The 16,945-nt window shown below is 35.3% G+C and overlaps 1 protein-coding gene across 1 annotated transcript in view; it reads right to left on the bottom strand.

The window, feature by feature from the left end:
* The window catches only part of LOC127723033 (DENN domain-containing protein 3-like), a 105,263-nt gene that overhangs the window by 70,321 nt on the left and 17,997 nt on the right, over positions 1 to 16,945 (bottom strand). Inside the window, exons 5-8 of the mRNA XM_052229453.1 lie at positions 15,261 to 15,403; positions 5,412 to 5,520; positions 2,628 to 2,825; positions 1,484 to 1,624 (exon numbers count right to left, since the gene is read on the bottom strand). Coding sequence (XP_052085413.1) covers positions 1,484 to 1,624; positions 2,628 to 2,825; positions 5,412 to 5,520; positions 15,261 to 15,403 — 591 coding nt within the window. The remainder of the gene's footprint in view (positions 1 to 1,483; positions 1,625 to 2,627; positions 2,826 to 5,411; positions 5,521 to 15,260; positions 15,404 to 16,945) is intronic.

Raw genomic sequence — 16,945 nt, 5'->3', positions numbered from 1 at the left:
CTTACTTATATTAACCCTGAAACCAAATTTCAGAAATCCTTGTCAAGTTGGTCCTGAGAAAAATGCGACGAAAATATTCATGGGACGGACGGACTGACGGACTGACGGAAGGACAGACAGAGGTAAAACAGTATACCCCACTTTTTTAAAGCGGGGGTATAATTACCTACAATTGTCAAATTCAAGGGAATATTTTTTTTCGACCTATTTTCGTATGCAACCTGATGTGACGTACTATGATTTGGTGGTATTACACCTAAAGAACACAACACAAACAACATACTTTTTTGAGAAAATTTGCATACTGTGGATTCATTTATATTCGTGGGTAGCAATTTTTGTGGATTAGGGAAAAAACTTGCATGTTCGTAGATTTTGAATTTCGTGGTTTTGTCAAAGTCTGCGTACAAGCCTATATAGAATATGTCATTCGTTGAACAATTTATTTTCATGGTTCACTTGTACCCACGAAATCAATGAAAATTGGTATCCAACAAATAATAATGAATCCACAGTACATCAAATGGTAATACAAGGCATCTGCAAATGTATATCAACCAAAAAAAAAAAACTCCATCTGAAAACACACACCCCAAAGTTTTCCTGAGGGTAATTCCATTAAATCAGACGTTGGAAGGTAGAAAAGAACTACCAAAAGGGCTCTACAACTGACATACTTTCATTGAGAAAATTTGCATACATGAAATGGACATGCATACAAGGATTAATTTATTTAATGACCCACTACCCATATCCAAAAATGGAACTTCCCTTCCTACTCTCTCAAATTTATTCTAATATAAAAGTCCTGACACATAATTTACAAAATCTTAGAAGACGACAAATCAAACACTTTGATTCCATGGAATTGATGGTTCCTTTAATTCATAGATCTGACTTTCCAAAATTATCTAAAGTCCATTATTTTACTTATTATCATCTTACAAAAATCGGTTTAGAATAAAAAAAGCCATGATATCTCTGCATTGAAACATCCCACGTCTTTGAAAACTTTCCAAAAAATATTACAATAAAAATTATCAATTTAATAGGGTATAGATTCATTACTTTTGAATACTTTATTCTCAAGGGTCTATCAACAAATTAATATGGTTAAGATTTCAGACTTGACCTATTTTCAAACCTTGCTGAATTCTGAATTCTTCTCTATTTTTCTTGAAATATTTCTGATGTGTTCACCTGATTAACAATTTTAAGTTTAATTAACTTCATTATCACAATTTTGTTTCATTATAAAATTTCCATCTCACCAGATAAGTGATTCCTAGCCCGTGGACTGACCATTATTTAAGTGTGTGTCTTATCTACTTTCAAAATTAAAATCATATATAACATCAATATATCCCTGCCATATAAAATGTCAAATCCTTGAAAAGTGTTATTTTTTTAACCTCTGTTTTTGTATGAAATCATTCGCCGAAAAAAAAAATAGACCATTTTTTAATATTTAAACTAATCAAACCTGTTCAACTTCTTTTCTGTGTATTTTATGGCACCCCATCATAAATGTCCCTGGTGCTTCTAACAGTTCCAACGCTTCTATGGTCAGAATGGGGACAAAGGAATACCTCCATTCAAAGGGTAGAATAAAGTATAGAAAACTCTGAAAATGCAATTCATATAATTATTTTATAAATGTAAAAGACATCTATAAGACAGCAATCTCACAACACATGGTAACTAATAAACAGCTGTGCCTGAACACAATGTACACTCTTCTTTTGCTTACTGTAAACCAACTTATTTTCGCAGATACTTTATTTCACGTTTAGCCCTTTCTAGCCCACTTCACTGCGATTTAATTTTGCCATTTTTAAATTCACTTGATGTAGTTAAAATAAAGAAAGATCCAAGTTTTAAATTTTCGCGACGATATATATTCAAGTTAATTTTCTACTCGCAAAAGTCGAGAAAATAAATCGTTTGCAAAATTAGTTGGTTTACTTTATAGGAATTGTTGGAGGAATAAAATGAAATATTTTATAGAAGGTTTTAAATCAGAAGTCAGTAAAATGGCCCTTTAGCATATTTAGAAAAAAGTCACAAGATGATATATCCTAAGATTCCTAAGGAATATAAATATTGCCTAAAATTATACTGATAAAAGTCCCATAACTCTGGAATGACAGATAAATAAAAATTTGAAATTTAAAAGTAAGTGTTTTCTGTCAATCCTAATATTCTGTTAAAATTTCATGAGAATTCGTTAAAGCAAATTTGAGTAATCGTATGTTATGTTTGCATATAGACAGACTGATGTATAAAATGGAACATATAGCAGTAATTGTAAAAATTTAAACTTAGGAGGCTTTAAATTGTGAAGAGTCATTAAATTTAAATAATTATCAGGTCCTGAAATTATTATTATAGTGAAACAATTTTTGTATTTAATTTTAACCTTTTTAAATATTCTACCCAAGTAATTTTGTTTCCAATATTTACCATAAAAGCTCTTGGTGAAATCTGCATGAATTTATTTCTACTCTATTTTTTACGTCATGAGGCGACTTCTCAATGCAAGAGGTTGGCAACTATGAACCAAATTGAGTATTTTTAACCTAATTCTACCTTTGAATTGAGAGACATTTGTTTTTGAAAATATTTACCTGCATAATGGTGGTCAGTAGAGCATAACTAGATGAAATGAACACTATCCTCTCCTCCAATAAAATGGCAGAAAGAATTTTCAAAATCTCGTTGCTATTGAAACACAGGAAGACTAAATGAAGAGGTATATCTATAACAGGTTTATCTGGTTTTTCTGGTGGGTACAAAAATAAAGATTCTCCGTCAATCTCAACTTCCTGCAAATAAAGTATTGTAATGTGTAAAGTGGCATTCTGAAACAGAAAACTGAGTTGAATTAGGTTCCCTTCCATAACATAAATTCAACATTTATTATTCATTGAGCATTTTTCTTTTGCTATTTTAAACAACAAGTTTGTTGTAATGAGTTAAGAAAAATTAGTTCCTTTTGACCGCTACAATTTCAGAAAAATGTAAAGCTACCAAGAAATCTGAGTTGACATACAAAGGATTTTCATGATGAATAAAAAAGGAAAAATGGATTTAAATTGAATTACATCAAGAAATTCAAATTCAGAAACTGAAAGAGATATGTAAAATCAATTGAAAATGTATCAAGGACCTTTTCGAGAGAAAGACATTGAAAAATTTCCACCCAAATTAAGAGAATACTAAAATTCTACTCTTAATGTAAAATTGTGAGTTTTCTTATCATTTCAAAAGTGAAAGATCTCCAACAAACCTGACATAAAAACAAAATCAAAGAGCTGAAGAGCTCTGAGGGAAAAGACGGCCAATGTTTCTAATTTTTTTTTGTATCTTTTGATAGTCTTCATACAGAGAATAAGCAAAAACATGTAGAAAGATTGATAATATTGAAATTAACTGTTGGTTAATGTAATTTCATTTCCTTAGTCAAAAAAATCATAGAGTCAATTTGGCCAAATAAAAGAGATTGGCACCTTCTAATTCAAAACATTTCATTAAAGTTAAAAGATAATTATCTAAAATTCAATTGAATTCTATCAATAATAACTACAACAATATATATATTTTTTATTGTATACCACTGAACTGCAAGCTAGGGTCATTTTCCATTTTTTGTGACAGTGCTCCTAAGATTTTCATTTTTTTCTCAATAAAGTGAGGACTGAAAAGTCTTTTCAGTTTTAAATTTCCATATAAATATGTTTAAACTAAAAAAAGCCATTTGAAAATTTTATATATTTTTTTACCATTACAATGATTATGTTGGTACACAAAATTTTGTTTTAATGGAACACTACTTATCATATAATAAATATCACATTTTAAGTGTTCAGATACATTAACTTTTCATTAGGTGGATAATTATCAATTTGAGGTGCTCCTGTATTGGAGGAGAGATTCTCAATACAGTAAAGAATGGAAACTGCCATTTCTCTCCCCCATCCCATGTATCCCCATTGTTTACCGCGAAAGTTGACCTACAAATCAAAGCATTGATTTTAATAATGAGTAAAGGATATCCCTGCTTCTACCTAGTGTGGAATTCCAACCATGACGTCACTACTGACACTAGGTTGGATATATTTAGACTATTTCGTAATACTGATTTTACCGGATAGTAAAAGAAACGTAAATAATGTAAAGGAGAGGTCAAGATACGATAATTTAATGAGAAACAGAAGGCAAATGTGTAAAAAAGAGTTTTAAGTCAATCTGTTCATTTGTGTGTCTCCTTCTCATCAATTCAGTATGAAATTTTGAGGTGTTTTCCACAACTATTAAAACAAAATGAGTGACATGAAAGGCTTGGAAGTCTGGCCAGCCACATAGGGAATTGACGGCTTGAAGCCGTCTTTCCCAAAAAACAAAAGGATTTTTAAAGGAAATATTTCAATTACATGTAGGTATATATGTCAACAAAGATTTTTTGGTTGCTTCACATTTTTCCAATATGGTAATGATCGAAAAGACTTAAAACATAAAAGCAAAATAAAAAGAGATAGCACAATAGCAATAAGCATTTTGTAACCTTATTAATAAATACAAAGATATATATATATATATATATATATATATATAAGTCAAATAAATGGAGAATGTGTTCATGGAACACAGATGATGCCCCTTCTTGCATATTACGTTATAAAGGGGCATAACTGGAGAAAGGTAAAAGTGACACCAATCAAATTTGAAATTGATCTGCAATTTGTGGTAATAAGCATTGCAAATAAATTATTAACATTTGGTTGATGCAAACTAAAGTAAGAGAAAGGAAACCAATTTAAGGACGTACGTTCGGTCAAACAAGTGCAACACTTAATACCCCTCCGGTGACAGTAGGGGCATAAAAACATGAAACTTGTCTATTGTTGAGGATGTACGTTGGTTATTTGTGTGGTCTTATTATTGACGTAAACACTACAGTGAATATGATTTTATCATGTACACTCCTCCGTGGTAGGAAGCGAAAAATCAAACATTTGCAATATTTTCAAAGAAATCTTATGTTAAATATCAAGTAACAGGGTTCTCCAAAAATGGCTGTCTAAAGGTTTTGACCACATAAATTTTGCAAAGAACCCACACAAATTTGGAATTTTGCAATAGAAATAATAGTGAGGACCAGCACATTTTCTTCAGTGACGATCAAGGAAAAAATTATTTCCAGAACTCTTGAGGATGTCCATGGTTTGCAGGTGGAAATTATGAAATATACATGAGATGTACTGATTTCAAAATCAAGTTTTATTCACATGCATGTACGACAATATATGCAATCTAAAGAAAAAAAAAGTTTTATTTTTTGCAAAGACAAGCAATGCGAGTGAAAAGTGTAAATTCTATTATAGTGACATGTATAATAGCTAAAACAATACCAATGCCAATCTGCCAGCAAGTGGAACAGGGGTCATTGTCAGTGTATGGGTAATATCTTTTATATGGCTGTACATTTCTTCTGGGTCAGCTTCCATGCGAGATACCATGCTACAATCAAGAGAAAAGAGTCATGGTCAGTGTATGGGTTATATCTTTTATATGGCTGTACATTTCTTCTGGGTCAGCTTCCATGCCAGATACCATGCTACAATCAAGAGAAAAGAGTCATGGTCAGTGTATGGGTGATATCTTTTATATGGCTGTACATTTCTTCTGGGTCAGCTTCCATGCGAGATACCATGCTACAATCAAGAGAAAAGAGTCATGGTCAGTGTATGGGTAATATCTTTTATATGGCTGTACATTTCTTCTGGGTCAGCTTCCATGCGAGATACCATGCTACAATCAAGAGAAAAGAGTCATGGTCAGTGTATGGGTTATATCTTTTATATGGCTGTACATTTCTTCTGGGTCAGCTTCCATGCGAGATACCATGCTACAATCAAGAGAAAAGAGTCATGGTCAGTGTATGGGTAATATCTTTTATATGGCTGTACATTTCTTCTGGGTCAGCTTCCATGCGAGATACCATGCTACAATCAAGAAGAAAGAGTCATGGTCAGTGTATCTGTAATATCTTTTATATGGCTGTACATTTCTTCTGGGTCAGCTTCCATGCCAGATACCATGCTACAATCAAGAGAAAAGAGTCATGGTCAGTGTATGGGTTATATCTTTTATATGGCTGTACATTTCTTCTGGATCAGCTTCCATGCGAGATACCATGCTACAATCAAGAGAAAAGAGTCATGGTCAGTGTATGGGTAATATCTTTTATATGGCTGTACATTTCTTCTGGGTCAGCTTCCATGCAAGATACCATGCTACAATCAAGAGAAAAGAGTCATGGTCAGTGTATGGGTTATATCTTTTATATGGCTGTACATTTCTTCTGGGTCAGCTTCCATGCGAGATACCATGCTACAATCAAGAGAAAAGAATCATGGTCAGTGTATGGGTTATATCTTTTATATGGCTGTACATTTCTTCTGGGTCAGCTTCCATGCGAGATACCATGCTACAATCAAGAGAAAAGAGTCATGGTCAGTGTATGGGTTATATCTTTTATATGGCTGTACATTTCTTCTGGTTCAGCTTCCATGCTAGATACCATGCTACAATCAAGAGAAAAGAGCCATGGTCAGTGTATGGGTGATATCTTTTATATGGCTGTACATTTCTTCTGGGTCAGCTTCCATGCGAGATACCATGCTACAATCAAGAGAAAAGAGTCATGGTCAGTGTATGGGTAATATCTTTTATATGGCTGTACATTTCTTCTGGGTCAGCTTCCATGCGAGATACCATGCTACAATCAAGAGAAAAGAGTCATGGTCAGTGTATGGGTAATATCTTTTATATGGCTGTACATTTCTTCTGGGTCAGCTTCCATGCGAGATACCATGCTACAATCAAGAGAAAAGAGTCATGGTCAGTGTATCTGTAATATCTTTTATATGGCTGTACATTTCTTCTGGGTCAGCTTCCATGCGAGATACCATGCTACAATCAAGAGAAAAGAGTCATGGTCAGTGTATGGGTTATATCTTTTATATGGCTGTTCATTTCTTCTGGGTCAGCTTCCATGCGAGATACCATGCTACAATCAAGAGAAAAGAGTCATGGTCAGTGTATGGGTTATATCTTTTATATGGCTGTACATTTCTTCTGGGTCAGCTTCCATGCTAGATACCATGCTACAATCAAGAGAAAAGAGTCATGGTCAGTGTATGGGTTATATCTTTTATATGGCTGTACATTTCTTCTGGGTCAGCTTCCATGCGAGATACCATGCTACAATCAAGAGAAAAGAGTCATGGTCAGTGTATGGGTAATATCTTTTATATGGCTGTACATTTCTTCTGGGTCAGCTTCCATGCGAGATACCATGCTACAATCAAGAGAAAAGAGTCATGGTCAGTGTATCTGTAATATCTTTTATATGGCTGTACATTTCTTCTGGGTCAGCTTCCATGCGAGATACCATGCTACAATCAAGAGAAAAGAGTCATGGTCAGTGTATCTGTAATATCTTTTATATGGCTGTACATTTCTTCTGGGTCAGCTTCCATGCGAGATACCATGCTACAATCAAGAGAAAAGAGTCATGGTCAGTGTATGAGTTATATCTTTTATATGGCTGTACATTTCTTCTAGGTCAGCTTCCATGCTAGATACCATGCTACAATCAAGAGAAAAGAGTCATGGTCAGTGTATCTGTAATATCTTTTATATGGCTGTACATTTCTTCTGGGTCAGCTTCCATGCGAGATACCATGCTACAATCAAGAGAAAAAAGTCATGGTCAGTGTATCTGTAATATCTTTTATATGGCTGTACATTTCTTCTGGGTCAGCTTCCATGCGAGATACCATGCTACAATCAAGAGAAAAGAGTCATGGTCAGTGTATGGGTTATATCTTTTATATGGCTGTACATTTCTTCTGGGTCAGCTTCCATGCTAGATACCATGCTACAATCAAGAGAAAAGAGTCATGGTCAGTGTATCTGTAATATCTTTTATATGGCTGTACATTTCTTCTGGGTCAGCTTCCATGCGAGATACCATGCTACAATCAAGAGAAAAGAGTCATGGTCAGTGTATCTGTAATATCTTTTATATGGCTGTACATTTCTTCTGGGTCAGCTTCCATGCGAGATACCATGCTACAATCAAGAGAAAAGAGTCATGGTCAGTGTATGGGTTATATCTTTTATATGGCTGTACATTTCTTCTTGGTCAGCTTCGATGCTAGATACTATGCTACAATCAAGAGAAAAGAGTCATGGTCAGTGTATGGGTTATATCTTTTATATGGCTGTACATTTCTTCTGGGTCAGCTTCCATGCTAGATACCATGCTACAATCAAGAGAAAAGAGCCATGGTCAGTGTATGGGTTATATCTTTTATATGGCTGTACATTTCTTCTGGGTCAGCTTCCATGCGAGATACCATGCTACAATCAAGAGAAAAGAGTCATGGTCAGTGTATGGGTAATATCTTTTATATGGCTGTACATTTCTTCTGGGTCAGCTTCCATGCGAGATACCATGCTACAATCAAGAGAAAAGAGTCATGGTCAGTGTATCTGTAATATCTTTTATATGGCTGTACATTTCTTCTGGGTCAGCTTCCATGCTAGATACCATGCTACAATCAAGAGAAAAGAGTCATGGTCAGTGTATGGGTTATATCTTTTATATGGCTGTACATTTCTTCTGGGTCAGCTTCCATGCGAGATACCATGCTACAATCAAGAGAAAAGAGTCATGGTCAGTGTATGGGTAATATCTTTTATATGGCTGTACATTTCTTCTGGGTCAGCTTCCATGCGAGATACCATGCTACAATCAAGAGAAAAGAGTCATGGTCAGTGTATGGGTGATATCTTTTATATGGCTGTACATTTCTTCTGGGTCAGCTTCCATGCGAGATACCATGCTACAATCAAGAGAAAAGAGTCATGGTCAGTGTATGGGTAATATCTTTTATATGGCTGTACATTTCTTCTTGGTCAGCTTCCATGCGAGATACCATGCTACAATCAAGAGAAAAGAGTCATGGTCAGTGTATCTGTAATATCTTTTATATGGCTGTACATTTCTTCTGGGTCAGCTTCCATGCGAGATACCATGCTACAATCAAGAGAAAAGAGTCATGGTCAGTGTATCTGTAATATCTTTTATATGGCTGTACATTTCTTCTGGGTCAGCTTCCATGCGAGATACCATGCTACAATCAAGAGAAAAGAGTCATGGTCAGTGTATGGGTTATATCTTTTATATGGCTGTACATTTCTTCTGGGTCAGCTTCCATGCGAGATACCATGCTACAATCAAGAGAAAAGAGTCATGGTCAGTGTATGGGTTATATCTTTTATATGGCTGTACATTTCTTCTGGGTCAGCTTCCATGCTAGATACCATGCTACAATCAAGAGAAAAGAGTCATGGTCAGTGTATCTGTAATATCTTTTATATGGCTGTACATTTCTTCTGGGTCAGCTTCCATGCGAGATACCATGCTACAATCAAGAGAAAAGAGTCATGGTCAGTGTATCTGTAATATCTTTTATATGGCTGTACATTTCTTCTGGGTCAGCTTCCATGCGAGATACCATGCTACAATCAAGAGAAAAGAGTCATGGTCAGTGTATGGGTTATATCTTTTATATGGCTGTACATTTCTTCTGGGTCAGCTTCGATGCTAGATACCATGCTACAATCAAGAGAAAAGAGTCATGGTCAGTGTATGGGTTATATCTTTTATATGGCTGTACATTTCTTCTGGGTCAGCTTCCATGCTAGATACCATGCTACAATCAAGAGAAAAGAGCCATGGTCAGTGTATGGGTTATATCTTTTATATGGCTGTACATTTCTTCTGGGTCAGCTTCCATGCGAGATACCATGCTACAATCAAGAGAAAAGAGTCATGGTCAGTGTATGGGTAATATCTTTTATATGGCTGTACATTTCTTCTGGGTCAGCTTCCATGCGAGATACCATGCTACAATCAAGAGAAAAGAGTCATGGTCAGTGTATCTGTAATATCTTTTATATGGCTGTACATTTCTTCTGGGTCAGCTTCCATGCTAGATACCATGCTACAATCAAGAGAAAAGAGTCATGGTCAGTGTATGGGTTATATCTTTTATATGGCTGTACATTTCTTCTGGGTCAACTTCCATGCGAGATACCATGCTACAATCAAGAGAAAAGAGTCATGGTCAGTGTATGGGTAATATCTTTTATATGGCTGTACATTTCTTCTGGGTCAGCTTCCATGCGAGATACCATGCTACAATCAAGAGAAAAGAGTCATGGTCAGTGTATGGGTGATATCTTTTATATGGCTGTACATTTCTTCTGGGTCAGCTTCCATGCGAGATACCATGCTACAATCAAGAGAAAAGAGTCATGGTCAGTGTATGGGTAATATCTTTTATATGGCTGTACATTTCTTCTTGGTCAGCTTCCATGTGAGATACCATGCTACAATCAAGAGAAAAGAGTCATGGTCAGTGTATCTGTAATATCTTTTATATGGCTGTACATTTCTTCTGGGTCAGCTTCCATGCGAGATACCATGCTACAATCAAGAGAAAAGAGTCATGGTCAGTGTATCTGTAATATCTTTTATATGGCTGTACATTTCTTCTGGGTCAGCTTCCATGCGAGATACCATGCTACAATCAAGAGAAAAGAGTCATGGTCAGTGTATGGGTTATATCTTTTATATGGCTGTACATTTCTTCTGGGTCAGCTTCCATGCTAGATACCATGCTACAATCAAGAGAAAAGAGTCATGGTCAGTGTATCTGTATATCTTTTATATGGCTGTACATTTCTTCTGGGTCAGCTTCCATGCGAGATACCATGCTACAATCAAGAGAAAAGAGTCATGGTCAGTGTATGGGTTATATCTTTTATATGGCTGTACATTTCTTCTGGGTCAGCTTCCATGCGAGATACCATGCTACAATCAAGAGAAAAGAGTCATGGTCAGTGTATGGGTAATATCTTTTATATGGCTGTACATTTCTTCTGGGTCAGCTTCCATGCGAGATACCATGCTACAATCAAGAGAAAAGAGTCATGGTCAGTGTATGGGTTATATCTTTTATATGGCTGTACATTTCTTCTGGGTCAGCTTCCATGCTAGATACCATGCTACAATCAAGAGAAAAGAGTCATGGTCAGTGTATGGGTTATATCTTTTATATGGCTGTACATTTCTTCTGGGTCAGCTTCCATGCTAGATACCATGCTACAATCAAGAGAAAAGAGTCATGGTCAGTGTATGGGTAATATCTTTTATATGGCTGTACATTTCTTCTGGGTCAGCTTCCATGCGAGATACCTTGCTACAATCAAGAGAAAAGAGTCATGGTCAGTGTATGGGTAATATCTTTTATATGGCTGTACATTTCTTCTGGGTCAGCTTCCATGCGAGATACCATGCTACAATCAAGAGAAAAGAGTCATGGTCAGTGTATCTGTAATATCTTTTATATGGCTGTACATTTCTTCTGGGTCAGCTTCCATGCGAGATACCATGCTACAATCAAGAGAAAAGAGTCATGGTCAGTGTATGGGTTATATCTTTTATATGGCTGTACATTTCTTCTGGGTCAGCTTCCATGCGAGATACCATGCTACAATCAAGAGAAAAGAGTCATGGTCAGTGTATGGGTAATATCTTTTATATGGCTGTACATTTCTTCTGGGTCAGCTTCCATGCTAGATACCATGCTACAATCAAGAGAAAAGAGTCATGGTCAGTGTATGGGTAATATCTTTTATATGGCTGTACATTTCTTCTGGGTCAGCTTCCATGCGAGATACCATGCTACAATCAAGAGAAAAGAGTCATGGTCAGTGTATCTGTAATATCTTTTATATGGCTGTACATTTCTTCTGGGTCAGCTTCCATGCGAGATACCATGCTACAATCAAGAGAAAAGAGTCATGGTCAGTGTATGGGTGATATCTTTTATATGGCTGTACATTTCTTCTGGGTCAGCTTCCATGCGAGATACCATGCTACAATCAAGAGAAAAGAGTCATGGTCAGTGTATGGGTAATATCTTTTATATGGCTGTACATTTCTTCTGGGTCAGCTTCCATGCGAGATACCATGCTACAATCAAGAGAAAAGAGTCATGGTCAGTGTATCTGTAATATCTTTTATATGGCTGTACATTTCTTCTGGGTCAGCTTCCATGCGAGATACCATGCTACAATCAAGAGAAAAGAGTCATGGTCAGTGTATCTGTAATATCTTTTATATGGCTGTACATTTCTTCTGGGTCAGCTTCCATGCGAGATACCATGCTACAATCAAGAGAAAAGAGTCATGGTCAGTGTATGGGTAATATCTTTTATATGGCTGTACATTTCTTCTGGGTCAGCTTCCATGCGAGATACCATGCTACAATCAAGAGAAAAGAGTCATGGTCAGTGTATGGGTAATATCTTTTATATGGCTGTACATTTCTTCTGGATCAGCTTCCATGCGAGATACCATGCTACAATCAAGAGAAAAGAGTCATGGTCAGTGTATGGGTAATATCTTTTATATGGCTGTACATTTCTTCTGGGTCAGCTTCCATGCGAGATACCATGCTACAATCAAGAGAAAAGAGTCATGGTCAGTGTATGGGTTATATCTTTTAGATGGCTGTACATTTCTTCTGGGTCAGCTTCCATGCTAGATACCATGCTACAGTCAAGAGAAAAGAGTCATGGTCAGTGTATGGGTTATATCTTTTATATGGCTGTACATTTCTTCTGGGTCAGCTTCCATGCTAGATACCATGCTACAATCAAGAGAAAAGAGTCATGGTCAGTGTATGGGTTATATCTTTTATATGGCTGTACATTTCTTCTGGGTCAGCTTCCATGCTAGATACCATGCTACAATCAAGAGAAAAGAGTCATGGTCAGTGTATGGGTTATATCTTTTATATGGCTGTACATTTCTTCTGGGTCAGCTTCCATGCGAGATACCATGCTACAATCAAGAGAAAAGAGTCATGGTCAGTGTATGGGTAATATCTTTTATATGGCTGTACATTTCTTCTGGGTCAGCTTCCATGCGAGATACCATGCTACAATCAAGAGAAAAGAGTCATGGTCAGTGTATCTGTAATATCTTTTATATGGCTGTACATTTCTTCTGGGTCAGCTTCCATGCGAGATACCATGCTACAATCAAGAGAAAAGAGTCATGGTCAGTGTATGGGTAATATCTTTTATATGGCTGTACATTTCTTCTGGGTCAGCTTCCATGCGAGATACCATGCTACAATCAAGATAACAAAGTCATGGACAGTGCATGGCTTATGTTATGTTTAAGTCACTCAAAAATTACGAGTTCTTACATTTTTATAGTCTGAATTATAATTAAAATGTGTTTTCTAAACACTAAACAAGAATGCACACGTTGTCATGCTTAGCATATATACCCCCAATTGAAATTTTTAAGTTATGGAAAACAATAAGAAGGTGCTTGAAAGAATAAAATAAGCCAACACACTTATAACTCATCATTTTTCAATTGCTAACTTAATATGAAGTCATACTGTTCAGTATAGGTTCTGTGAAAAGAGTGATGAGTAAATTTAAGTTCATTCAAACCTCTTCCTTTGTATAACAAAAAAACTGTTAAATGAGAATGCTGTCAAGAGTTCCTAATCACCTTTCCACATGTAATCTGTAAATGTATGCTGTTTGAATTGTTTTACACTAGTCATTTTGGGGCCCTTTATGGGAAGCTGTACATGCACCTTTGACCTTGTGAGTACTCTCATGTGTTAAAATTTCTTGCTATTTAAGTGAAATATTACAAATAATGAAATATTCTGAGTGGATTGAGTCTCCAAAACACATTTTATGAGAAAATTTCCTTGAAATAGGACTTTACCCTGAATATTAGTTGACAGAACAAGCCATACTTAGAGCTTTGGGGAGCTTTTTCTCCTTATTTCTTATAATTCTGCTATACTAGAAAATTTTTCCTAAGAAATTTAAAAACTATATAGTTTTAAGTAAATGAAATTATTTTTAAAGCAGTAACAACAAATTATTCACCAAAAGAGAAGCTTTTTATGTCCCTCTCTGGAACACGGCGTAAATTTAAGTTTTACGTAAGGACTAATTGAAACCTCCTTGGAGACAGTAAAATTTTATACGTATAGTTCATTCAGCTTGAATACTTCAGTTAATCATTTATTACATTGTATAACATTTCTATCATAAATGAGTGAAAGTTACCCCAAAAATTTTATTTATTGGCCTAGAAAGTAGAAATTTTGAGGAAATGAGAGGTATAAATGGACCAAAAGAGACCTTATAAGGAAGACAAAGAGATCCATCAGTAGTATTTATCATCCTAAAGTCATCTTTTGTATCATATTCAACTGTTTGTAGGCAGATGAGATAAATATTTGATCATTTATTGGTCCACACTATATTCTATCATGATGCGACTTGGTTTGGATTTTTCGAAGAAATTTTGCTCGAAACACTGTAGATGTCGTCTTACATTACATTAGATTTTTCTCAAACTATTGAACTGATTATGACAAAACTTGACAGAAATGCTTGAAATAACCAGTATTACATAGGAAAAAAGTCACATTCAGTTTATTTAACAAAAAAGTCTTCTTTAGGTGTAATACCTCCAAATCATAGTACGTCACATCCGGTTGCATACGAAAATAGGTCGAAAAAAAATATTCCCTTGAATTTGACAGTTGTAGGTAATTGATCCTACATTTCATTGCAGTAAAACATTTCTGGGTCATAAACATATATCTTGGGTATTTCAAAGCACCATTATTTTTTTATTTGGGGTTTCTATAGAATATTTTGGAAACTTGAGGTTACATGGTTACTAAAGCTTGAACACAGGTTAAAAAAGGGGGAAAATTTGATATGTTAACTTCCAGTGATGGTTATTTTCTTATATGCAATGAAATGTTATGTGAAATTTTTTCTATAGTACTGGACAGGATAAAACTTTACTCATGCTAAGTATTTCTTTATTTGAAACAAAGATAAATTCTGCACAATTTTTTGAAATGTGCAAATTTAACAAAGACTAATAGGGGTAAATCAATGGAGGTATTACACCTTTATAGCTTGCTGTTTGGTATGAGCCAAGGCTCTGTGTTGAAAGCCGTACTTTGACTCATATTTGTTTACTTTTTATACATTGTGACTTGGATGGAGATTTGTCTCATTGGCACTCATACCACATCTTCTTATTTATATAAACTCACTATGATAATGCATCTTTCATTACAGTAAAATATGGAAACTTTGATATGAGTACACAGCAGTGTGGTATATAACATCTAACTTGTTGTTTCTCAAGGTCATCTGAACTGGTGTCAAGGTTCATCCATATCTTTGACTTTTCTTCCTACAAAAATTGTAAATCAAACGTTACTAGTTCTATCAGTTGATCAAATTTACATGAGAGGCGAAAGATACCAAAGTGATATTTAAACTCATAAGTCAAAAACAAACTGACAATGCCATGGCAAAGACTGAAAAATTATCAAAAAGACAAATTTATAGCTTGCTGTTCATTGTGAGCCAAGGCTCCGTGTTGAAGGCTGTAATTTGACCTTTAATTGTTTACTTTTTACACATTGTGACTTGGATGGAGAGTTGTCTCATTGGCACTCATACCACATCTTCTTATTTCTATAAACAACATGTCTACATAGTAAACTAAAGATTGAGCAACACGAAACCCACTAAAAAACACAGCTGAACTCCAATAAGATAGGTGGTCTCTCCTTGTACTCATCTTTTGAAAACAATTAGAAAAATAAAAAGAAATCTTACCTATCTACCTACATTATTTTTCTTGAGGAAGAAACAAAAAAAACAAATAAAGACATTTTCGTTCTGCCATACATTAAATTTCTTAGTAAATAACTTTTGTATAGATCTTAAACAAAAACAGCAATTTTGATCATCAAAACATAAAAAAAATAAATGGAGAATATGTCCCCATGGACACAGATGATGCCCCCGCTTGCATACAACATTATAAAGGGACATAACTCAAGAACGATAAAAGTGACTCTACCCAAATTTGTACTTGATCTGTGTTTTAAGGTAATATAAATAGGTTTCATAATGTTTGATTGGGTCAAACTTAAGTAACAGAATGCAAACTAAAAATATTGCAATTTTTCCATTTATAAAGGGGCATAACTCGATAATGATTAAAGTGACGCTACTAAATTCAACTTGATCTGTGTTTTGAAGTATTAAGCATTGTGTATAAGTTTCATAACATTTGGTTAAGGCAAACTCAAGTTAGAGAAGGGAAACCAATTTTGGGAGGTATGGACACGTACGTCCGTCCAGACATGACAGACGGACAAGGGTAAAACTTAATGCCCCCTCCGCTACGGCCGGGGCATAAAAATGAACAATAAAGAGAATGTGTCCAAGGAGATGCATGCCCCAGTTCAAGCTTTGCAATTTTTCAAGTTAAAAATGGGCGTAACTCTTAGAACGGTAAACATGGTAAAGTGACTCACTGCTCAAATTCAAACTCTATCTGCTGGTTTTTGCGGAAACAAAAATGGGATGGACTGAGGGACGGAAAGAGGGACATACAAGAGTAACACTTAATGCCCCCATTGCCTAAGGCGGAGGCACAATAAAATTTTAAGTCAAGTTCAGCCGTTTAGTTCATTTTTCAAACACTTAGCAGCATAACTAGTCCTTTTCAGATTACTATAATAAAAAAAAAATTTTTTCTCCAAATTTTAAATACAGGGTTGGGGGTGCATGCCTAATGCACCCCACCTGAATCTGCCCATGCATGACCAGAAAAAATATTTGTGAGCACAGTATTGAATAAACAAACAGGAAAATAGCTGTAAATAGTAAATCTTGTCTTTGTTTGCAGTTTCTAATTTTTTGAGAGGAGTTGACTGTA

This window comes from Mytilus californianus, unplaced genomic scaffold (genome assembly GCF_021869535.1).
Source record: "Mytilus californianus isolate M0D057914Y unplaced genomic scaffold, xbMytCali1.0.p SCAF_13, whole genome shotgun sequence".
NCBI lineage: Eukaryota > Metazoa > Mollusca > Bivalvia > Mytilida > Mytilidae > Mytilus > Mytilus californianus.
Note: the sequence above shows the minus strand (reverse complement) of the source record. Positions and strands in the feature narration are given on the sequence as shown.